This window comes from Schistocerca piceifrons, chromosome 3, assembly GCF_021461385.2.
Source record: "Schistocerca piceifrons isolate TAMUIC-IGC-003096 chromosome 3, iqSchPice1.1, whole genome shotgun sequence".
Taxonomy (NCBI): Eukaryota; Metazoa; Arthropoda; class Insecta; order Orthoptera; family Acrididae; genus Schistocerca; species Schistocerca piceifrons.
Window position 1 is genome coordinate 31,232,127 of NC_060140.1, and position 25,342 is coordinate 31,257,468.

A 25,342-nucleotide genomic window follows, 5' to 3' on the forward strand; every position below is an offset into this window, starting at 1 on the left:
AGGGTTTCAACTATCTCTCATCATGCTCTGAAATGAGGAATGTCCTACCCACTGTCCTTCCCACCCCTCCCACATTGGTATTCTGCCACACACCGAACCTACACAGTATCCTTTTCAATCTCTACATGACCCCTGCTCTCAACCCCTTGCCTCATGGCACCTATCCCTGCAGTAGACTTAGATTCAAGACCTGTCCCATATATTCTCCCACCACCACCTACTCCAGTCTGGTTATGGGCTTTACATAGCCCATCAAAGGCAGGGCTACCTGTGAAACCAGTCATATGGTCTACAAGCTAACGTGCAACCACTGTGCTTCATTCTACTTGGGCATGACAACCACCAAGCTGCTTGTCCAAATGAATGGCCCATGACAAACTGTAAACACGAAACAGATTGACCACCCAGTCACCGAGAGCACGCTGCCCAACACAATCTTCTTCATTTTAATAACTGCTTCATAGTCTGTGCCATCTGGATCCTTCGTACCAACACTAGCTTTTCTGAATTGCATAGGTGTGAACTCTCCCTGTAATATATCCTATGTTCCTGTAACCTTTGTGGTCTCAACCTTCGTTAGTCATTGTCCTTCATCCAGCTGCCTCTTCCCTGTTCCCACTGCAGCCCTACACAGCCTTCTATTCCACAAGCCACCCACAGGCTTTTTTACTTGTCTCTTTTTCTGGCCTCCACCTCCCCCCCTTTCCCCCACCCCCCTCCCCTGTGTCTAACCTCCTGACTGCATCTAGTTGCCCAACCCTATCTCCACCTTATCCCTTTATGCTCTGATGCTCCCACAAACAGCAGTTTATCATCCTCCACCCATACCATGCTCTCCCTCCCCTCCCTGCTCCAGCCTCCTCCTTACCACCACCACCCACATTGCTTCTCTCCCATCATGCGCAGTTATTCGCTGTCTGCTCTCGAGAGCCATAGACAGTGTGGTCATGCTTGTGTTAGCTGTATTTGTGTGAATGTTTGTGTGTGTATCATGGCTATTTCACAAGAAGGCCTTCTGGCCAAAAGCTTCCATGTTTAGTAGTGTTTTTGTTGTACCTGTCTGTGACTCAATATTTCCCCTATATGGTGAGTAGCAGTGTATCCTTATCATAAGATTATCATTATTCCATACAGGATTATCCATTGTTTAAAAATAAATATGTCAAAGTTGCTGGAATTCATTTTGATTTGAATCTGATTTGAGAAGATCTTGCAAGGACCTACACTGTTTGTAAACTGAGGATGTGATTCATAATAATTATCTCCATGTTACACATTCTAGGCTCTTTCAGTCACATATCTCATATAGCTTACACATTTGGGAACATTCCACTGATATCTGTAACTATTAAAACTAATAATAAAAATTTGTCTTACATATACACAACATTAAAGACTGCGTTGCCAAGACAGCAGTTCACAAACAAAATGCCAGAAACAAGGCAAGTTCATCTTGACACACAGTCTAGCAAGAACAAAATGAATACCCTCAAAATTTTTAGCAGGTATCCTTTTCTTCACCCAATGCCATTAAAAAAAATCAAAATGTAACTATATAACTGATTGACAAAAAACCTTTTCTGTTGTGGAAAATGTTAATGTTTATTTTAGTATTGGATATTTTAGGTTTGCACTTTGAGTTCATAAAATGCTGATTTGATGAAGCCTGTAAAATTATACCAATGACAAATAAATAAAACATGTAGAGTGCATTTTAAAAGCAACAGGAAAAGGAAGGTAAATTTTCCATGGTCTTATAATCAAGGTGCACAGACAGAAACTCAAATTAAGGGGAGGCGGAATATTCTGTCTCTTCCATGTTAATTTCAGCAAATACAAGAACACTTTTTTCTTACACCATGAAACATATGGCTCTGAAACTTGGATATTTTCAATGAGTATTTCCCTACAAATTTATAATGCCACATTAAGAAATATTTATTGGTTTTTGTTTTACAATTTGTTTAAAATGTTGCCAATTTTTTCTCTAAAATTTTGCATCTTTTCTTCTACAACTCCTTAATTATACATTTTTTTTTACAATCTGTTATAAAAATGAAGGAATGAAATAAACAACATTGTATGTAATCTTGATTCATCTATTGTTAGTAGTTTTTGGGAAAATGTTCCTTAAATATGAAAATTTGAAACTTGCAGAATGGCTTCCAAAGTTTTTTAATACATTGCCACTCCATTTAATGGATCATCAGCATTGTCTTCTTTTTCTAGTGTTAGTTTTCTATTCACGGGTGTCTTCTTTCCTTTTACTGTATGTCGTAGACTTTTGTCTCTTCTTGCTGCACCTCTTAGTCTTTCTTCTTCAATGAGGCGCATTGTGGAAATGGTGGTGTTTCCTGGTTGTAAACCTAAATCTTTCAGCACATCACATTTTATAATGTTTGCAGAATTGTATGTTGCAGCTGCATCATACACTCCAAAGTGCAGTGTTTGTATCTGTAAAAATCCTAATCCAAATTAAATTGTTCACACTTTCAGTAGGATTTTGTGTTTCCTGATGTAGACACATTACCAATAAATTTGCCTGTGACAAATCTCTGAATATGGGCTCAGTTACATCAATTACAGCATTTGGAAAACTGTTTTTATGATCATATTCCTTTCCAGATAGGTACTTACGCCATGAGTCATCACCTGTGGGACATATTGCATATCGTGGGTGCTCATTTGTTGACGCATATGAACCATGCACCTTGCCGTTGGTGGGGAGGCTTGCATGCCTCAACGATACAGTTAGCCGTGCCATAGGTGCAACAATAATGGAGGGGTATCTGTTGAGAGGCCAGACAAACATCTGATTCCTGAAGAGGGGCAGCAGCCTTTTCAATAGTTGCTGGAGCAACAGTCTGGATGATTGACTGATCTGGCCTTGTAACACTAACCAAAATGGCCTTGCTGTGCTGGTACAGCGAACGGCTGAAAGCAAGGGGAAGCTACAGCCATAATTTTTCCCGAGGGCATGCAGCTTCACTTTGTGGTTAAATGATGATGGTGTCCTCTTGGGTAAAATATTCCGGAAGTAAAATAGTCCCCCATTCGGATCTCTGGACAGGGACTACTCAGGAGGACGTTGTTATCAGGAGAAAGAAAACTGGCATTCTACGGGACGGAGCGTGGAGTGTCAGATCCCTTAATCGGGCAGGTAGGTTAGAAAATTTAAAAAGGCTAATGGATAGGTTAAAGATAGATATAGTGGGAATTAGTGAAGTTCGGTGGCAGGAGGAACAAGACTTCTGGTCAGGTGAATACAAGGTTATAGATACAAAATCAAATAGGGGTAATGCAGAAGTAGGTTTAATAATGAGTAAAAAAATATGAACGCAGGTAAGCTACTACAAACAGCATAGTGAAAGCATTGTTGTGGCCAAGATAGATACGAATCCCACGCCTACCACAATAGTACAATTTTATATGCTGACTAGCTCCGCAGATGACGAAGAGATTGATGAAATGTATGATGAGATAAAAGAAATTATTCAGATAGTGAAGGGAGACAAAAATTTAATAGTCGTGGGTGACTGGAATTCGATAGTAAGAAAAGGAAGAGAAGGAAACATAGTAGGTGAATATGGAATGGGAGTAAGAAATGAAAGTGGAAGCCACCTGGTAGAATTTTGCACAGAGCATAACTTAATCATAGCTAACACTTGGTTCAAGAATCATAAAAGAAGGTTGTATTCATGGAATAAGCTGGGAGATACTGACAGGTTTCAGATAGATTATATAATGTTAAGACAGAGATTTAGGAACCAGGTTTTAAATTGTAAGACATTTCCAGGGGCAGATGTGGACTCTGGCCACAGTCTATTGGTTATGAACTGTAGATTAAAACTGAAGAAACTGCACAAAGGTGGGAATTTAAGGAGATGGGACCTGGATAAACTGACAGAACCAGAGGTTGTAGAGAGTTTCAGGGAGAGCATTAGGGAATGATTGACAAAGAAGGGGAGAAAGAAATACAGTAGAAGAAGAATGTGTAGCTTTGAGAGATGAAATAGTGAAGGCAGCAGAGGATCTAGTGGGTAAAAATCTGAGGGCTAGCAGAGACCCTTGGGTAACAGAAGAGATACTGAATTTAGTTGATGAAAGGAGAAAATACAAAAATGCAGTAAATGAAGCAGGCAAAAAGGAATACAAACGCCTCAAAAATGAGATCGACAGGAAGTGCAAAATGGCTAAGCAGGAATGGCTAGAGGATAAATGAAGGATGTAGAAGCGTAGGCGGTGGTTAGTGTTCAACGTCCCGTCGACACCGAGATCATTAGAGACGGAGCGCATGCTCGGGTTAGGGAAGGATTCGGAAGGAAATCGGCCGTGCCCTTTCAAAGGAACCATCACGGCATTCGCCTGAAACGATTTAGGGAAATCACGGGAAACCGAAATCAGGATGGCCGGAGACGGGATTGAACCTCCCGAATGCGAGTCCAGTGTGCTAACCACTGCGCCACCTCGCTCGGTATATCACTAGGGGTAAGATAGATACTGCCTACAGGATAATTAGATAGACCTTTGGAGAAAAGAGAACCACTTGCATGAATATCAAGAACCCAGATGGAAACCCAGTTCTAAGCAAAGAAGGGAAAGCAGAAAGATGGAAGAAGTATATAGAGGGTCTATACAAAGGCGATGTTCTTGTGGACAATATTATGGATATGGAAGAGGATGTAGATGAAGATGAAATGATATTACTTAAGAGTTTGACAGAGCTCTGAAAGACCTAAGTCGAAACAAGGCTCCGGGAGTAGACAACATTCCATTAGAACTACTGATAGCTTTGGGAGAGCCAGCCCTGACAGAACTCTACCATCTGTTGAGCAAGATGTATGAGACAGGTGAAATACCCTCAGACTTCAAGAAGAGTATAATAATTCCAATCCCAAAGAAAGTAGGGGTTGACAGATGTGAAATTACCGAACTATCAGTTTAATAAGCCACGGCTGCAATATACTCACACGAATTCTTTGCAGACGAATGGAAAAACTGGTAGAAGCCAACCTCGGTGAAGATCAGTTTGGATTCCGTAGAAATGTTGGAACACGTGAGGTAGTACTGACCCTACGACTTATATTAGAAAATAGATTAAGAAAAGGCAAACCTACATTTCTAGCATTTGTAGACTTAGAGAAAGCTTTTGACAATGTTGACTGGAATACTCTCTTTCAAATTCTGAAGGTAGCAGGGATAAAATACAGGGAGTGAAAAGCTATTTACAATTTGTACAGAAACCAGATGGCAGTTATAAGAGTCGAGGGGCATGAAAGGGAAGCAGTGATTGGGAAGGGAGTGAGATAGGGTTGTAGCCTATCCCCGATGTTATCCCATCTGTATATTGAGCAAGCAGTAAAGGAAACAAAAGGAAAATTCGGAGTAGGAATTAAAATCCATGGAGAAGAAATAAAAACTTGAGGTTTGCCGATGGCATTGTAATTCTGTCAGAGACAGCAAAGGACCTGGAAGAGCAGTTGAACGAAATGGACAGTGTCTTGAAAGGAGGATATAAGATGAACATCAACAAAAGTAAAATGAGGATAATGGAATGTAGTCGTATTAAATCGGGTGATGCTGAGGGTATTAAATTAGGAAATGAGACACATAAAGTAGTAAATGAGTTTTGCTATTTGGGGAGCAAACTAACTAATGAAGGTCGAAGTAGAGAGGATATAAAATGTAGACTGGCAATGGCATGGAAAGCGTTTCTGAAGAAGAGAAATTTGTTACCATCGAGTATAGATTTAAGTGTCAGGAAGTCTTTTCTGAAAGTATTTGTATGGAGTGTAGCTGTGTATGGAAGTGATACATGGACAATAAATAGTTTGGACAAAAAGAGAATAGAAGCTTTCGAAATGTGGTGCTACAGAAGAATGTTGTAGATTAGATGGGTAGATCACATAACTAATGAGGAGGTACTGAATAGAATTGGGGAGAAGAGGAATTTGTGGCACAGCTTGTCTAGCAGAAGGGATCAGTTGGTACGACATGTTCTGAGGCATCGAGGGATCACTAGTTTAGTATTGGGGGCAGTGCAGAGTGTAAGAATCGTAGAGGGAGACCAGGAGATGAATACACTGAACAGATTCAGAAGGATGTAGGTTGCAGAAGGTACTGGGAGATGAAGAAGCTTGCACAGGATAGGGTAGGATGGAGAGCTGCATCAAACCAGTCTCAGGACTGAAGATCACGACAACAACAACATGAAAAAATAATGCACATATTTCATTCCTGTATTTTGCCTAATTGCACAACCATAATACCTCAGCAATCTGTCAATTGTGGCATATGTTAAGCTAGCCCAGCTAAGATCACTGCTCACAACAGTGTGGCCATAGTGCATATATTTGTAAAGGCAAATGTCTGCTTGTGTCTATGTATGTGAGGATGGATATGTGTGTGTGTGTGTGTGTGTGTGTGTGTGTGTTTCTTTGATGAAGGGCTTCATTCCAAAACTAAATAATATCCAACAATCTTCTTTTAAATATGCCTGTCCATCACTAAACCCTTCCGCTACATGGCGAATAGCAATCTGTCCTAATGTATACTGTTAACATTATTAATAAGCTAAAGATGTCAACTGAAGTTTGTGTTAGGGAGGGCACTGGACTAGGGTAGTCCATGCAGCTGTGTTACCTATATTACTATGGTGGTGTGATGGCTAGAATGTCTCCTAGAAAGCAAGCAGACCTAGGTTCAAGTCCTGGCCACATTTTAATTTCTTTCTTCAGCTTCCATCATTATCTTAAATATTCGTATTGTTAATCCATCCCAAATTTTACATTATTTGATTTAGTTGAGTTCCCTCAGTTTTGCTGGATCTTTTTACTTACACTTTGTAGTTATGTTTTGAAAATAACCACTAAAATTTTCAGCTTGATTCATTACTGGTAATGTCATTAACAAATCCATTTAGTGACATAGTTGCAAATGTTCAAATATTCTAACTTGTAAGTTACCAATTTAAAATTTGAGATTCATCTTTAGTATTGCTGCAGAAGATACTGAATAAAATGTTTTATTTTAATGCTGCCCAATCTGTGAATAAGGACCAAGAGGAAGTCTCGAAGAGCTGAAGGCACTGAGAGAATTAAAACATTTAAAGGACTTGAAGGAGGCTTTTGGTAATGATGTACTTAGACTATTACTTTTCTCTGGGTTTTATCATTATGTGCATGTCCAGTTTCTCTCATGCATGCTGTGCTTCCCTAAGGAGGTGTTCTGCATAAAATTTTCTGCTTTGCACGTATGACACACAAACAAAAAAAAAAATTAGTAATAGCTGATTTCACAAATTTGTAACATGTGCTGTTATGTTTCAGCAATTGTTTTTTACTTTTGCAAGTGTTTATCTTTACTCTTTCCACTATGTTTAGGCCACCAATAGCTCTCAGTAAGATATAATGATATCGTAAATAATTTAAAGAGAGAAGGTAACAACTCTCAGAGTAGCGTAGGTGTCGGGTTTTCGAAAGGGACATAAATAAGAATGTGGAGTTTCCTACCTTTCAGAAGAATCCTGCCTGTGGAGCCAGCCTGCCATGAGGGATAGCGTCAGGTTAAGCAGGTGGGGCGAGAAATGAGTCAGGAAGTGTGAGGCAGGGTTGGTGGGAGGTGGCTGATTGCTGGGAGGATGACAGCAGGTTCACAGGATAGGAATGTGACATGGGCATCTGCATCTGTGATTGTGATTATGTGGAGGAGGGGGTTGGGAGGGTGAGACTGCAAGGAATAGTGTGTGGGTGCAGGATGAGTGAATGATAGGCCCTCTGCTATCACCTGTTCACATCTCCTGAGCACTAAGTTACATATGTACCTTTTTCTGTGTTTTCCAGACTATTTGGTAGTTTGAGATACTTCGATGAATACTCACCATTTGAGATGCCGATAGTGAAACCGGACAAAGTTCAGAGTAAAGGCAATTTGACTGTCAAAATTTTATCAGTAAATTGTCGAAGTATTTATAACAAATTTTCTGAACTTACTTCCCTCCAGGAAGGTTCTTGTTCTCAAATTATTTTTGGGACTGAGAGCTGGCTGAAACCTGAGATACTCATTGAATAATTGATGTATATCAGACACCATAGAAGGGGGAGTGTTCACTGCAGATGACAAAAATGTTGTCTCTATTGAGTTTGATACTGAGTGTTGGTGTGACAGTAAAGTTTTCTGCCCTTGTGTAACAGGTCTGCATGAAACAAAGGTACATATAACTTGATAATACGGGCAGTCACAGCCATTGAAATTCTTGATTAATTGAAGTGGAATGAAACTGCTAACAGCTGTTAATTGATGATTTATTTGTGACCAGTTTTTCTGTGTTAAAGCAGCATCTTCAGGTGGTTAGTAGTGTCACAAACATAAACACATAGAGATGCCCCGTACGTTCGTAGTCAGAATACGATCCTATGAAAAGGGGAAGCAGAGAACAAATAATAACCGACAGAGCAGTGTTGCAAATAGTGTGGGGGGGTAATGCCCAAAAACTAATGAGAACTGAGAATGAAGATCAGGTAATAAGGGACATAGACAATAATAGACAAACCTCATAGTCGGCTGTTGTGAGGGGAAGACTCTGAAGGCAATTGGCTGTTTGTGGTTTCATTTGAGTTCAAATTATCATGAAACAAAGTTAATTGTTGAATGTTTTAACCAGCCACTAGATTCCACTGTGACAGTTCTAGAGCCATTCAAGGAAAGTCTACAGTCACTAACATATAAATACGCAGACCAATCAGTACTAGTTGGAGGTGACTTTAACCTTCTGAGTATATACTGGGGCATCTATAGTTTCATTTTAAGGAGTTCAGTCACACAGTCTTGCGAAGTACTTCTGAGAATGTTCTCCGAAAACTGTTTGAGCATCCCATGTGCAATAGAGATATCTTAGACCTCGTAGTTACAAATAGGCCAGACCTTATCAGAAGTGTTGGTATGGCAGGGATTAGTGATCGTGATCTCATCATAGCAACTATGGTTACAAAAGTTAATAAATTGGTCAAGAAGGCTAGGAGAGTGTTTCTGCTAGAAAGAGGGGATAAGCAGTTGTTAGTGTCTCATTTAGACACTGAACTGACATCATTTAGTTCCAGTACGATGGACATTGACGAATTATGGGAAAATTTTAAACAAAATTGTAAATCCTACTCAGGACAAGTGTGTGCGTAGAAAGTGGAGTAAGACCAAAACTGGTTTAACAGTGAAATTGAGAAAATGGTAAGGATGCAAAGACAGTTGCACTCTTGGTTGAAAAGAGAATGCGAAAATGATGACAGGCAAAGGTTGGTACAGATTTGTGTGTGTGTGAAAATATGTGATGTATACAGCTACTACTACCGTCATACCTTAGCAAAAGATCTGGCCGAAGACTCCTATGTAAAATTGCTAGGGAATTCTAAGGCTTCCATCCAGTTGCTTGTTGACCAGTCTGGTGTGACAGTAGAAGATGGCAAAACAAAAGCCAAAGCCTTAAATTTTGTGTTTAAGAAATCATAAAGGGTGTATACAACCCGGGACAACTGGAAGATCCAGGAAAAACCAGGAAATTTTTTACAATTCCGCGTATTTTTCATTGTTTTAGTTTTCTGTTAAATTTTTGTAGTTTTGACTGGTAAGAACTGATACTTTAAAAAGGATATTACTGTATCCTGCTACTGCAAAATAATACTTCAACAATAAAACGTAAATGAGAGAAAAAAATGAAAATAAATTGCAAAGGAAATGCGCCATATACAACAACTACACACGGTGCTCATGCAAGCGTGTGCCAGAAGCAAAAATGTCAAAGGCTTTAGGAAGACTATGCAATGCTTCATAACAAAAAATTGCCTCCGATGAGCGTGAAGTCACAACTGTTTACATTAGATTCGTTTTAGCAGCTATGAGTGGGCTCATGTGCATGAGCAGTTGAGTCGCGTTTGAGTAGTAGATTCACCCGGTTCTGGCTACAGGAATGTGGTTGTTGGCTGTGCAAGCAGTCGCAGCAAGCAGCTAGATGCAACCTGGAAAAGGGAGCACCAGATTCAGATTCTTAAGGGGGAAAAAAAATTGTTTCACAAAGCGCCTAGCATCCAGCGCACGTTGGTCTATCGATTATTCATCCCTGTTGGTTTATGAACATTTTTTAACACATTTTAAGTTGATTTCTGAATGAATCATAAGTTGATTTTTGAATGCGTGCATAGTGTATGTGATGTCTCTGTCAGGAGTATCCTCGTCACATCTAGAAATAAACTTTCCACAGTCAAAAGAGGACAGGTCTATACGAGCTGAGCGGAGTAAAGCCGAACGGATGAATGCCAATCACTGTCTGATCATGTGGTTGGATTGGGTTTGCGAATGGTCAGCATTGTTATAATTACAAGTGAAAGACATAGATTCAGACTACCAGAATGGAAATAAACGGTAACATGAATAACGGATGAGAAAGATTACATATTATCTTCTTTGTGTATCCAAAAAAATGAAATTGTGACAGAAAATTTTTGGCCCGGTTGCTACACTAGTAAGGACCAGTTGTAAAGTCCCCGGCTAGCAGCCGCTTAAGGTCTATTCTGGAAAAAACGCGGAAAACGTATTGTATGAACATGTAACAACACCTAACTGGAGAATAATCACGGGATAATTAAACCGGTAATTCTGGCAGAGTTAGTGAAGTTAATTGGCGAACAAATTTTGACAATGGCAGTGATAGTTACAGAATTGGCGATGACAAGATTGTTTATTAGAACAAGGAAGCAGAAGAAACAAGGACATCACACAAATTATGGAAGAATAAGATGATTCCAAATTTATATAAAATTTTCGTAATACTACTTTTCGATCTCATGCTTGAGAAACTGGTGCGTATGAATGAAATGTGAAACTGTTTCCTAACATAAAGCTTGTTGCTTGTAGTAGGCCTAATATGCATTTGATATTGTTACTTCGTGAATTATATTCTGTTGTGTTATAAAAATGACCATTTGTGCCAAAACAGTCTCGTTTAATTGGTGAGTATTACAAAATTGCTGCAATATTAGAAAGTCCTATTTTGTTTTATAGCAGACAGTGGCAAAATAGATGTAATCAGATCGAGAAACCACACCAGTCATGGGTATTATTTGTATTAACAGCTTTTTCAGTATTAGATAACAACATTTCGATTTTTCATGTAGCAAAACGTTTAACGAGCTTTGATGAGGCAATAGATCCTTTCGCAGAAAGGAAAGCATGCCATGTAAAGCTGTAGCAAGATTAGAGAGAAAAAAATGCCAGGAGCTAGGGACTGAAGAAATGTGTACTTTCTTGCTTGTCTCTTGTCTTTATTGATGTATCTTATATTTGATTTTATGTCACACACAACAGCAATTTATTAGCTAATAGGCAATAAAGAGTGCAAATTTTCTGAAGAGTTCTTGTTCTCCCGATTACAAATAATCCCATCCGCTATTAATTAATAGATTTATATATATATATATATATATATATATATATATATATATATATAAAGAAAGATGATGAAACTTACCAAACAAAAGCGCTGGCAGGTCGATAGACACACAAACAAACACAAACATACACACAAAATTCTAGCTTTCGCAACCAAAATTATCGTTATCTATATATATATATATATATATATATATATATATATATATATATTCTTTCCTGACGAGGCAACCATTGGTTGCGAAAGCTAGAATTTTGTGTGTATGTTTGTGTTTGCTTGTGTGTCTATCGACCTGCCAGCGCTTTTGTTTGGTAAGTTTCATCATCTTTCTTTTTATATATATATATATATATATATATATATATATATATATATAATAGAGGGAAACATTCCACGTGGGAAAAATATATCTAAAAAAAAAGATGATGAAACTTACCAAACAAAAGCGCTGGCAGGTCGACAGACACACAAACATACACACAAAATTCTAGCTTTCGCAACCAATGGTTGCCTCGTCAGGAAAGAGGGAAGGAGAAGGAAAGACAAAAGGATATGGGTTTTAAGGGAGAGGGTAAGGAGTCATTCCAATCCCGGGAGAGGAAAGACTTACCTTAGGGGGAAAAAAGGACAGGTATACACTCGCACACACACACATATCCATCCACACATACACAGACACAAGCAGACATTTGTAAAGGCAAAGAGTTTGGGCAGAGATGTCAGTCGGGGCGGATGTACAGAGGCAAAGATGAAGTTGAAAGACAGGTGAGGTATGAGCGGTGGCAAATTGAAATTAGAAATTAGCGGAGATTGAGGCCTGGCGGATAGCGAGAAGAAAGGATATGCTGAAGGGCAAGTTCCTATCTCCGGAGTTCTGACAGGTTGGTGTTAGTGGGAAGTATCCAGATAACCCGGACAGTGTAACACTGTGCCAAGATGTGCTGGCCGTGCACCAAGGCATGTTTAGCCACAGGGTGATCCTCATTACCAACAAACACTGTCTGCCTGTGTCCATTCATGCGAATGGACAGTTTGTTGCTGGTCATTCCCACATAGAACGCTTCACAGTGTAGGCAGGTCAGTTGGTAAATCACGTGGGTGCTTTCACACGTGGCTCTGCCTTTGATCGTGTACACCTTCCGGGTTACAGGACTGGAATAGGTGGTGGTGGGAGGGTGCATGGGACAGATTTTACACCGGGGGCAGTTACAGGGGTAGGAGCCAGAGGGTAGGGAAGGTGGTTTGGGGATTTCATAGGGATGAACTAAGAGGTTGCGAAGGTTAGGTGGACGGCGGAAAGACACTCTTGGTGGAGTGGGGAGGATTTCATGAAGGATGGATCTCATTTCAGGGCAGGATTTGAGGAAGTCGTATCCCTGCTGGAGAGCCACATTCAGAATCTGATCCAGTCCCGGAAAGTATCCAGTCACAAGTGGGGCACTTTTGGGGTTCTTCTGTGGAAGGTTCCGGGTTTGAGGAGATGAGGATGTGGCTCTGGTTATTTGCTTCTGTACCAGGTCGGGAGGGTAGTTACGGGATGCAAAAGCTGTTTTCAGGTTGTTGGTGTAATGGTTCAAGGATTCCGGACTGGAGCAGATTCGTTTGCCACGAAGACCCAGGCTGTAGGGAAGGGACCGTTTGATGTGGAATGGGTGGCAGCTGTCATAATGGAGGTACTGTTGCTTGTTGGTGGGTTTAATGTGGACGGACGTGTGAAGCTGGCCATTGGACAGGTGGAGGTCAACGTCAAGGAAAGTGGCATGGGATTTGGAGTAGGACCAGGTGAATCTGATGGAACCAAAGGAGTTAAGGTTGAAGAGGAAATTCTGAAGTTCTTCTTCACTGTGAGTCCAGATCACGAAAATGTCATCAATAAATCTGTACCAAACTTCGGGTTGGCAGGCCTGGGTAACCAGGAAGGCTTCCTCTAAGCGACCCATGAATAGGTTGGCATACGAGGGGGCCATCCTGGTACCCATGGCTGTTCCCTTTAATTGTTGGTATGTCTGGCCTTCAAAAGTGAAGAAGTTGTGGGTCAGGATGAAGCTGGCTAAGGTAATGAGGAAAGAGGTTTTAGGTAGGGCGGCAGGTGATCGGCGTGAAAGGAAGTGCTCCATCGCAGCGAGGCCCTGGACATGCGGAATATTTGTGTATAAGGAAGTGGCATCAATGGTTACAAGGATGGTTTCCGGGGGTAACAGACTGGGTAGGGATTCCAGGCGTTTGAGAAAGTGGTTGGTGTCTTTGATGAAGGATGGGAGACTGCATGTAATGGGTTGAAGGTGTTGATCTACGTAGGCAGAGATGCGTTCGGTGGGGGCTTGGTAACCAGCTACAATGGGACGGCCGGGATGATTGGGTTTGTGAATTTTGGGAAGAAGGTAGAAGGTAGGGGTGCGGGGTGTTGGTGGGGTCAGGAGGTTGATGGAGTCGGGTGAAAGGTTTTGTAGGGGGCCTAAGGTTCTGAGGATTCCTTGAAGCTCCGCCTGGACATCAGGAATGGGATTGCCTTGGCAAACTTTGTAAGTAGTGTTGTCTGAAAGCTGACGCAGTCCCTCAGCCACATACTCCCGACGATCAAGTACCACAGTTGTGGAACCCTTGTCCGCCGGAAGAATGACGATGGATCGGTCAGCCTTCAGATCACGGATAGCCTGGGCTTCAGCAGTGGTGATGTTGGGAGTAGGATTAAGGTTTTTTAAGAAGGATTGAGAGGCAAGGCTGTAAGTCAGAAATTCCTGGAAGGTTAGGAGAGGGTGATTTTGAGGAAGAGGAGGTGGGTCCCGCTGTGACGGAGGACGGAACTGTTCCAGGCATGGTTCAATTTGGATAGTGTCTTGGGGAGTTGGATCATTAGGAGTAGGATTAGGATCATTTTTCTTCGTGGCAAAGTGATATTTCCAGCAGAGAGTACGGGTGTAGGACAGTAAATCTTTGACGAGGGCTGTTTGGTTAAATCTGGGAGTGGGGCTGAAGGTGAGGCCTTTGGATAGGACAGAGGTTTCGGATTGGGAGAGAGGTTTGGAGGAAAGGTTAACTACTGAATTGGGGTGTTGTGGTTCCAGATTGCGTTGATTGGAATTTTGAGGTTTTGGAGGGAGTGGAGCTGGAAGTGGGAGATTGAGTAGATGGGAGAGACTGGGTTTGTGTGCAATGAGAGGAGGTTGAGGTTTGCTGGAAAGGTTGTGAAGGGTGAGTGAGTTGCCTTTCCGGAGGTGGGAAACCAGGAGATTGGATAGTTTTTTAAGGTGGAGGGTGGCATGCTGTTCTAATTTGCGGTTGGCCTGTAGGAGGATGCTCTGAACAACAGGTGTGGATGTGGGAGAGGAAAGATTGAGGATTTTTATAAAGGATAGGAGTTGATGGGCGTGTTGATTGGCTGAGTGGGTGTGTAGGTGAAGGATTAGGTGGGTGAGGGCAATGGATTGTTTGGTTTGGAACTGGTATAGGGACTGATGGAAAGAAGGGTTGCAGCCAGAGATGGGAACTTTAAGTGTGAGGCCTTTGGGGGTGATGCCAAATGTCAGACAAGCCTGAGAAAATAAAATATGGGAGTGTAATCTGGCTAGGGCGAAGGCATGTTTGCGGAGGGAATGTAAATAAAACTTAATGGGGTCGTTGTGAAGGTGTTGTGAGGGTGACATGGTACTCGAAGGTGGAAAGTGGAACACGAGGCTGAAATGAAAATGAAAATAAATATGAAAAAATATATGGGGAGAGATAAAGGTAAAATTAGAAAGCAAATGGAGATCTGGTGTGAAAAAAGGCGAAAAAGGGTTGTCTTTCCTTCTCCTTCCCTCTTTCCTGACGAGGCAACCATTGGCTGCGAAAGCTAGAATTTTGTGTGTATGTTTGTGTTTGTTTGTGTGTCTGTCGACCTGCCAGCGCTTTTGTTTGGTAAGTTTCATCATCTTTCTTTTTAGATATATTTTCCCCACGTGGAATGTTTCCCTCTATTATATTCATATCATTAATTTGAAGCCAACAATCACGTTTGTTATTGTTATCGTTATCGTTATTGTTATTGTCACTGTTACATTTCGAAGTCTTTTCTGTCGTCTTATTTCCTCCTTCTGTTTTTGCCAGCAGTTTCACTTTCTATTCACCTTCTCCTTTTTTACCGTAATCCAGTATACAATTTTATCCCGTCGATATACACTCAATAATACGTAATAATACGTAAATCACTTCGAAACCATAACCAAAAAAATTTTTTTTTCCGCTTTGCTGCTATAAAATCCACCGTTTCCAGTCCACAAACAGTTCCTTTTAGCTATTAAACAACCCTTTCGGCAGTTTTAATAACTTTTGCTTTATTTCTATTTCCGTTTTTCTCACATCACCGATCATTTTTAGCCGCTTCCCACAGGTTTTAACGTCATTATTTCTTCATCAAACAATTGTTAGATTCATTTCCATAATCTGCCACCACCAAACCACTCCTTTTAATACATCCTCACGTAGTTTTTTCGAAATTTTCCCGAATTTCTCCACCCTTTAACGTGTTTTGGCGGCAACACAACCACCTAACCTTTATGCACATCATTATCTACCTACACAAGTTCACCACAGGATCAACATAGCCCAGCCCTAACCAACCCTTTTTCGCCTTTTTTCACACCAGATCTCCATTTGCTTTCTAATTTTACCTTTATCTCTCCCCATATATTTTTTCATATTTATTTTCATTTTCATTTCAGCCTCGTGTTCCACTTTCCACCTTCGAGTACCATGTCACCCTCACAACACCTTCACAACGACCCCATTAAGTTTTATTTACATTCCCTCCGCAAACATGCCTTCGCCCTAGCCAGATTACACTCCCATATTTTATTTTCTCAGGCTTGTCTGACATTTGGCATCACCCCCAAAGGCCTCACACTTAAAGTTCCCATCTCTGGCTGCAACCCTTCTTTCCATCAGTCCCTATACCAGTTCCAAACCAAACAATCCATTGCCCTCACCCACCTAATCCTTCACCTACACACCCACTCAGCCAATCAACACGCCCATCAACTCCTATCCTTTATAAAAATCCTCAATCTTTCCTCTCCCACATCCACACCTGTTGTTCAGAGCATCCTCCTACAGGCCAACCGCAAATTAGAACAGCATGCCACCCTCCACCTTAAAAAACTATCCAATCTCCTGGTTTCCCACCTCCGGAAAGGCAACTCACTCACCCTTCACAACCTTTCCAGCAAACCTCAACCTCCTCTCATTGCACACAAACCCAGTCTCTCCCATCTACTCAATCTCCCACTTCCAGCTCCACTCCCTCCAAAACCTCAAAATTCCAATCAACGCAATCTGGAACCACAACACCCCAATTCAGTAGTTAACCTTTCCTCCAAACCTCTCTCCCAATCCGAAACCTCTGTCCTATCCAAAGGCCTCACCTTCAGCCCCACTCCCAGATTTAACCAAACAGCCCTCGTCAAAGATTTACTGTCCTACACCCGTACTCTCTGCTGGAAATATCACTTTGCCACGAAGAAAAATGATCCTAATCCTACTCCTAATGATCCAACTCCCCAAGACACTATCCAAATTGAACCATGCCTGGAACAGTTCCGTCCTCCGTCACAGCGGGACCCACCTCCTCTTCCTCAAAATCACCCTCTCCTAACCTTCCAGGAATTTCTGACTTACAGCCTTGCCTCTCAATCCTTCTTAAAAAACCTTAATCCTACTCCCAACATCACCACTGCTGAAGCCCAGGCTATCCGTGATCTGAAGGCTGACCGATCCATCGTCATTCTTCCGGCGGACAAGGGTTCCACAACTGTGGTACTTGATCGTCGGGAGTATGTGGCTGAGGGACTGCGTCAGCTTTCAGACAACACTACTTACAAAGTTTGCCAAGGCAATCCCATTCCTGATGTCCAGGCGGAGCTTCAAGGAATCCTCAGAACCTTAGGCCCCCTACAAAACCTTTCACCCGACTCCATCAACCTCCTGACCCCACCAACACCCCGCACCCCTACCTTCTACCTTCTTCCCAAAATTCACAAACCCAATCATCCCGGCCGTCCCATTGTAGCTGGTTACCAAGCCCCCACCGAACGCATCTCTGCCTACGTAGATCAACACCTTCAACCCATTACATGCAGTCTCCCATCCTTCATCAAAGACACCAACCACTTTCTCAAACGCCTGGAATCCCTACCCAGTCTGTTACCCCCGGAAACCATCCTTGTAACCATTGATGCCACTTCCTTATACACAAATATTCCGCATGTCCAGGGCCTCGCTGCGATGGAGCACTTCCTTTCACGCCGATCACCTGCCGCCCTACCTAAAACCTCTTTCCTCATTACCTTAGCCAGCTTCATCCTGACCCACAACTTCTTCACTTTTGAAGGCCAGACATACCAACAATTAAAGGGAACAGCCATGGGTACCAGGATGGCCCCCTCGTATGCCAACCTATTCATGGGTCGCTTAGAGGAAGCCTTCCTGGTTACCCAGGCCTGCCAACCCGAAGTTTGGTACAGATTTATTGATGACATTTTCGTGATCTGGACTCACAGTGAAGAAGAACTCCAGAATTTCCTCTCCAACCTCAACTCCTTTGGTTCCATCAGATTCACCTGGTCCTACTCCAAATCCCATGCCACTTTCCTTGACGTTGACCTCCACCTGTCCAATGGCCAGCTTCACACGTCCGTCCACATTAAACCCACCAACAAGCAACAGTACCTCCATTATGACAGCTGCCACCCATTCCACATCAAACGGTCCCTTCCCTACAGCCTGGGTCTTCGTGGCAAACGAATCTGCTCCAGTCCGGAATCCTTGAACCATTACACCAACAACCTGAAAACAGCTTTTGCATCCCGTAACTACCCTCCCGACCTGGTACAGAAGCAAATAACCAGAGCCACATCCTCATCTCCTCAAACCCGGAACCTTCCACAGAAGAACCCCAAAAGTGCCCCACTTGTGACAGGATACTTTCCGGGACTGGATCAGATTCTGAATGTGGCTCTCCAGCAGGGATACGACTTCCTCAAATCCTGCCCTGAAATGAGATCCATCCTTCATGAAATCCTCCCCACTCCACCAAGAGTGTCTTTCCGCCGTCCACCTAACCTTCGCAACCTCTTAGTTCATCCCTATGAAATCCCCAAACCACCTTCCCTACCCTCTGGCTCCTACCCCTGTAACCGCCCCCGGTGTAAAACCTGTCCCATGCACCCTCCCACCACCACCTATTCCAGTCCTGTAACCCGGAAGGTGTACACGATCAAAGGCAGAGCCACGTGTGAAAGCACCCACGTGATTTACCAACTGACCTGCCTACACTGTGAAGCGTTCTATGTGGGAATGACCAGCAACAAACTGTCCATTCGCATGAATGGACACAGGCAGACAGTGTTTGTTGGTAATGAGGATCACCCTGTGGCTAAACATGCCTTGGTGCACGGCCAGCACATCTTGGCACAGTGTTACACTGTCCGGGTTATCTGGATACTTCCCACTAACACCAACCTGTCAGAACTCCGGAGATGGGAACTTGCCCTTCAGCATATCCTTTCTTCTCGCTATCCGCCAGGCCTCAATCTCCGCTAATTTCTAATTTCAATTTGCCACCGCTCATACCTCACCTGTCTTTCAACTTCATCTTTGCCTCTGTACATCCGCCCCGACTGACATCTCTGCCCAAACTCTTTGCCTTTACAAATGTCTGCTTGTGTCTGTGTATGTGTGGATGGATATGTGTGTGTGTGCGAGTGTATACCTGTCCTTTTTTCCCCCTAAGGTAAGTCTTTCCTCTCCCGGGATTGGAATGACTCCTTACCCTCTCCCTTAAAACCCATATCCTTTTGTCTTTCCTTCTCCTTCCCTCTTTCCTGACGAGGCAACCATTGGTTGCGAAAGCTAGAATTTTGTGTGTATGTTTGTGTTTGTTTGTGTGTCTGTCGACCTGCCAGCGCTTTTGTTTGGTAAGTTTCATCATCTTTCTTTTTAGATATATTTTTCCCACGTGGAATGTTTCCCTCTATTATATTCATATCATTAATTTGAAGCCAACAATCACGTTTGTTATTGTTATCGTTATCGTTATTGTTATTGTCACTGTTACATTTCGAAGTCTTTTCTGTCGTCTTATTTCCTCGTTCTGTTTTTGCCAGCAGTTTCACTTTCTATTCACCTTCTCCTTTTTTACCGTAATCCAGTATACAATTTTATCCCGTCGATATACACTCAATAATACGTAAATCACTTCGAAACCATAACCAAAAAAATTTTTTTTTTCCGCTTTGCTGCTATAAAATCCACCGTTTCCAGTCCACAAACAGTTCCTTTTAGCTATTAAACAACCCTTTCGGCAGTTTTAATAACTTTTGCTTTATTTCTATTTCCGTTTTTCTCACATCACCGATCATTTTTAGCCGCTTCCCACAGGTTTTAACGTCATTATTTCTTCATCAAACAATTGTTAGATTCATTTCCATAATCTGCCACCACCAAACCACTCCTTTTAATACATCCTCACGTAGTTTTTTCGAAATTTTCCCGAATTTCTCCACCCTTTAACGTGTTTTGGCGGCAACACAACCACCTAACCTTTATGCACATCATTATCTACCTACACAAGTTCACCACAGGATCAACATAGCCCAGCCCTAACCAACCCTTTTTCGCCTTTTTTCACACCAGATCTCCATTTGCTTTCTAATTTTACCTTTATCTCTCCCCATATATTTTTTCATATTTATTTTCATTTTCATTTCAGCCTCGTGTTCCACTTTCCACCTTCGAGTACCATGTCACCCTCACAACACCTTCACAACGACCCCATTAAGTTTTATTTACATTCCCTCCGCAAACATGCCTTCGCCCTAGCCAGATTACACTCCCATATTTTATTTTCTCAGGCTTGTCTGACATTTGGCATCACCCCCAAAGGCCTCACACTTAAAGTTCCCATCTCTGGCTGCAACCCTTCTTTCCATCAGTCCCTATACCAGTTCCAAACCAAACAATCCATTGCCCTCACCCACCTAATCCTTCACCTACACACCCACTCAGCCAATCAACACGCCCATCAACTCCTATCCTTTATAAAAATCCTCAATCTTTCCTCTCCCACATCCACACCTGTTGTTCAGAGCATCCTCCTACAGGCCAACCGCAAATTAGAACAGCATGCCACCCTCCACCTTAAAAAACTATCCAATCTCCTGGTTTCCCACCTCCGGAAAGGCAACTCACTCACCCTTCACAACCTTTCCAGCAAACCTCAACCTCCTCTCATTGCACACAAACCCAGTCTCTCCCATCTACTCAATCTCCCACTTCCAGCTCCACTCCCTCCAAAACCTCAAAATTCCAATCAACGCAATCTGGAACCACAACACCCCAATTCAGTAGTTAACCTTTCCTCCAAACCTCTCTCCCAATCCGAAACCTCTGTCCTATCCAAAGGCCTCACCTTCAGCCCCACTCCCAGATTTAACCAAACAGCCCTCGTCAAAGATTTACTGTCCTACACCCGTACTCTCTGCTGGAAATATCACTTTGCCACGAAGAAAAATGATCCTAATCCTACTCCTAATGATCCAACTCCCCAAGACACTATCCAAATTGAACCATGCCTGGAACAGTTCCGTCCTCCGTCACAGCGGGACCCACCTCCTCTTCCTCAAAATCACCCTCTCCTAACCTTCCAGGAATTTCTGACTTCCAGCCTTGCCTCTCAATCCTTCTTAAAAAACCTTAATCCTACTCCCAACATCACCACTGCTGAAGCCCAGGCTATCCGTGATCTGAAGGCTGACCGATCCATCGTCATTCTTCCGGCGGACAAGGGTTCCACAACTGTGGTACTTGATCGTCGGGAGTATGTGGCTGAGGGACTGCGTCAGCTTTCAGACAACACTACTTACAAAGTTTGCCAAGGCAATCCCATTCCTGATGTCCAGGCGGAGCTTCAAGGAATCCTCAGAACCTTAGGCCCCCTACAAAACCTTTCACCCGACTCCATCAACCTCCTGACCCCACCAACACCCCGCACCCCTACCTTCTACCTTCTTCCCAAAATTCACAAACCCAATCATCCCGGCCGTCCCATTGTAGCTGGTTACCAAGCCCCCACCGAACGCATCTCTGCCTACGTAGATCAACACCTTCAACCCATTACATGCAGTCTCCCATCCTTCATCAAAGACACCAACCACTTTTTCAAACGCCTGGAATCCCTACCCAGTCTGTTACCCCCGGAAACCATCCTTGTAACCATTGATGCCACTTCCTTATACACAAATATTCCGCATGTCCAGGGCCTCGCTGCGATGGAGCACTTCCTTTCACGCCGATCACCTGCCGCCCTACCTAAAACCTCTTTCCTCATTACCTTAGCCAGCTTCATCCTGACCCACAACTTCTTCACTTTTGAAGGCCAGACATACCAACAATTAAAGGGAACAGCCATGGGTACCAGGATGGCCCCCTCGTATGCCAACCTATTCATGGGTCGCTTAGAGGAAGCCTTCCTGGTTACCCAGGCCTGCCAACCCGAAGTTTGGTACAGATTTATTGATGACATTTTCGTGATCTGGACTCACAGTGAAGAAGAACTCCAGAATTTCCTCTCCAACCTCAACTCCTTTGGTTCCATCAGATTCACCTGGTCCTACTCCAAATCCCATGCCACTTTCCTTGACGTTGACCTCCACCTGTCCAATGGCCAGCTTCACACGTCCGTCCACATTAAACCCACCAACAAGCAACAGTACCTCCATTATGACAGCTGCCACCCATTCCACATCAAACGGTCCCTTCCCTACAGCCTGGGTCTTCGTGGCAAACGAATCTGCTCCAGTCCGGAATCCTTGAACCATTACACCAACAACCTGAAAACAGCTTTTGCATCCCGTAACTACCCTCCCGACCTGGTACAGAAGCAAATAACCAGAGCCACATCCTCATCTCCTCAAACCCGGAACCTTCCACAGAAGAACCCCAAAAGTGCCCCACTTGTGACAGGATACTTTCCGGGACTGGATCAGATTCTGAATGTGGCTCTCCAGCAGGGATACGACTTCCTCAAATCCTGCCCTGAAATGAGATCCATCCTTCATGAAATCCTCCCCACTCCACCAAGAGTGTCTTTCCGCCGTCCACCTAACCTTCGCAACCTCTTAGTTCATCCCTATGAAATCCCCAAACCACCTTCCCTACCCTCTGGCTCCTACCCCTGTAACTGCCCCCGGTGTAAAATCTGTCCCATGCACCCTCCCACCACCACCTATTCCAGTCCTGTAACCCGGAAGGTGTACACGATCAAAGGCAGAGCCACGTGTGAAAGCACCCACGTGATTTACCAACTGACCTGCCGACACTGTGAAGCGTTCTATGTGGGAATGACCAGCAACAAACTGTCCATTCGCATGAATGGACACAGGCAGACAGTGTTTGTTGGTAATGAGGATCACCCTGTGGCTAAACATGCCTTGGTGCACGGCCAGCACATCTTGGCACAGTGTTACACTGTCCGGGTTATCTGGATACTTCCCACTAACACCAACCTGTCAGAACTCCGGAGATGGGAACTTGCCCTTCAGCATATCCTTTCTTCTCGCTATCCGCCAGGCCTCAATCTCCGCTAATTTCTAATTTCAATTTGCCACCGCTCATACCTCACCTGTCTTTCAACTTCATCTTTGCCTCTGTACATCCGCCCCGACTGACATCTCTGCCCAAACTCTTTGCCTTTACAAATGTCTGCTTGTGTCTGTGTATGTGTGGATGGATATGTGTGTGTGTGCGAGTGTATACCTGTCCTTTTTTCCCCCTAAGGTAAGTCTTTCCTCTCCCGGGATTGGAATGACTCCTTACCCTCTCCCTTAAAACCCATATCCTTTTGTCTTTCCTTCTCCTTCCCTCTTTCCTGACGAGGCAACCATTGGTTGCGAAAGCTAGAATTTTGTGTGTATGTTTGTGTTTGTTTGTGTGTCTGTCGACCTGCCAGCGCTTTTGTTTGGTAAGTTTCATCATCTTTCTTTTTATATATATATATATATATATATATATATATATATATATATATATATATACAAAGATGAGGTGACTTACCGAACAAAAACGCTGGCAGGTCGATAGACCACAAACAAACACAAACATACACACAAAATTCAAGCTTTCGCAACAAATTGTTGCCTCATCAGGAAAGAGGGAAGGAGAGGGGAAGACGAAAGGAAGTGGGTTTTAAAGGAGAGGGTAAGGAGTCATTCCAATCCCGGGAGCGGAAAGACTTACCTTAGGGGGAAAAAAGGACAGGTATACACTCGCACACACGCACATATCCATCCACACATACAGACACAAGCAGACATATTTGGTCTTTAAATATGTCTGCTTGTGTCTGTATGTGTGGATGGATATGTGCGTGTGTGCAAGTGTATACCTGTCCTTTTTTCCCCCTAAGGTAAGTCTTTCCGCTCCCGGGATTGGAATGACTCCTTACCCTCTCCTTTAAAACCCACTTCCTTTCGTTTTCCCCTCTCCTTCCCTCTTTCCTGATGAGGCAACAATTTGTTGCGAAAGCTTGAATTTTGTGTGTATGTTTGTGTTTGTTTGTGGTCTATCGACCTGCCAGCGTTTTTGTTCGGTAAGTCACCTCATCTTTGTATTTATATATAATTTTTCCCACGTGGAATGTTTGCTTCCATTATATATATATATATATATATATATATATATATATATATATATATATATATATATATATATATATATATATATATATATATATATATATATATATATATTCGAGGAAATGTAAGACATGTTATTTGGTCTTAATTGTGCCAAAGTGCAGTGCCACACCTATTCATACAGCATTCTTCTATCGCACATCACTGTATTTTGCTCTGTGGAATTGAAACATGTATATATATATATATATTTCAATTTCCACTATCCTGAATATAGTTTGATGGCATTCATTACAAAATATACATGTTTCAATTCCACAGAGCGAAATACAGTGATGTGCGATAGAAGAATGCTGTATGAAGAGGTGTGGCACTGCACTTTGGCACAATTAAGACCAAATAACATGTCTTACATTTCCTCGAACATTTATGTTTTAGACTTTTCAGAAGGATGTGCGCTACAAGATGAACATATTTTGGAAAATTCCATTTTTTTTAGTATTGACCTGGTTAGCAAATACCGTAGATCCGGGGCTAATGTTTAGAGCAGTCTGAGTTATAGTGGGTAGTCTCCACGTGACCCATGTTTACATTTAGTGATTTTGCTGCTTCCCCTTCATTTACTCTCACATCAAATGAAAACAAAACAGATGTCTGTGGCCAGGAGCTATCAAGTGAATTAAAATACATTCACATAATTACGGAAGGCTAAAATATGTTATTAGTTTCAGATTTTATTTTATTTCCACCTTTCTGATGGTCAAGCATTAATCACCTTGCAGAAAAATGACGTTATTTTCGTCTGTTTGCTAAATAAATTTGACTTTTATTAACCTTTTCCGCATAGGCAGTCAATGTATTTGAAACGAAATGTTTAATTCCACAGTACTGGCTAGTTTCAACTGTTCGCTGCATTTCGAGTGCACGTTTTCATCCTCTGGCATGTATGGCATTATGTCATAATAAGGAACCAAACATGATGTAATACAGTACTGGTGCTCCAAGAAAATTTACATCCTGAAAACCACATTGAAAAGCTTAATATCAGGTCGAGGTCTACTTCATTGGGAATCTGGACATACGAATGTGCACTTTAAGTATGCACTTTAAATGTGCACATTTTAGTATGGTTCATGAAATTCCGATACTCTTAGAGTATCCTCTGATGCCTTGTTTATTTTATGACACAATGTATGATCTTTCAATTTTTTACACGTACATACATATGGGCTTCCTACGT

The 25,342-nt window shown here is 42.5% G+C and overlaps 1 protein-coding gene across 1 annotated transcript in view; it reads left to right on the forward strand.

Moving 5' to 3' along the window:
• LOC124789721 (collagen alpha-1(XVIII) chain-like) overlaps nucleotides 1-25,342 on the forward strand; it is a 971,515-nt gene that overhangs the window by 873,692 nt on the left and 72,481 nt on the right. The window contains exon 20 of the mRNA XM_047257171.1: nucleotides 7,056-7,130. Coding sequence (XP_047113127.1) covers nucleotides 7,056-7,130 — 75 coding nt within the window. The remainder of the gene's footprint in view (nucleotides 1-7,055; nucleotides 7,131-25,342) is intronic.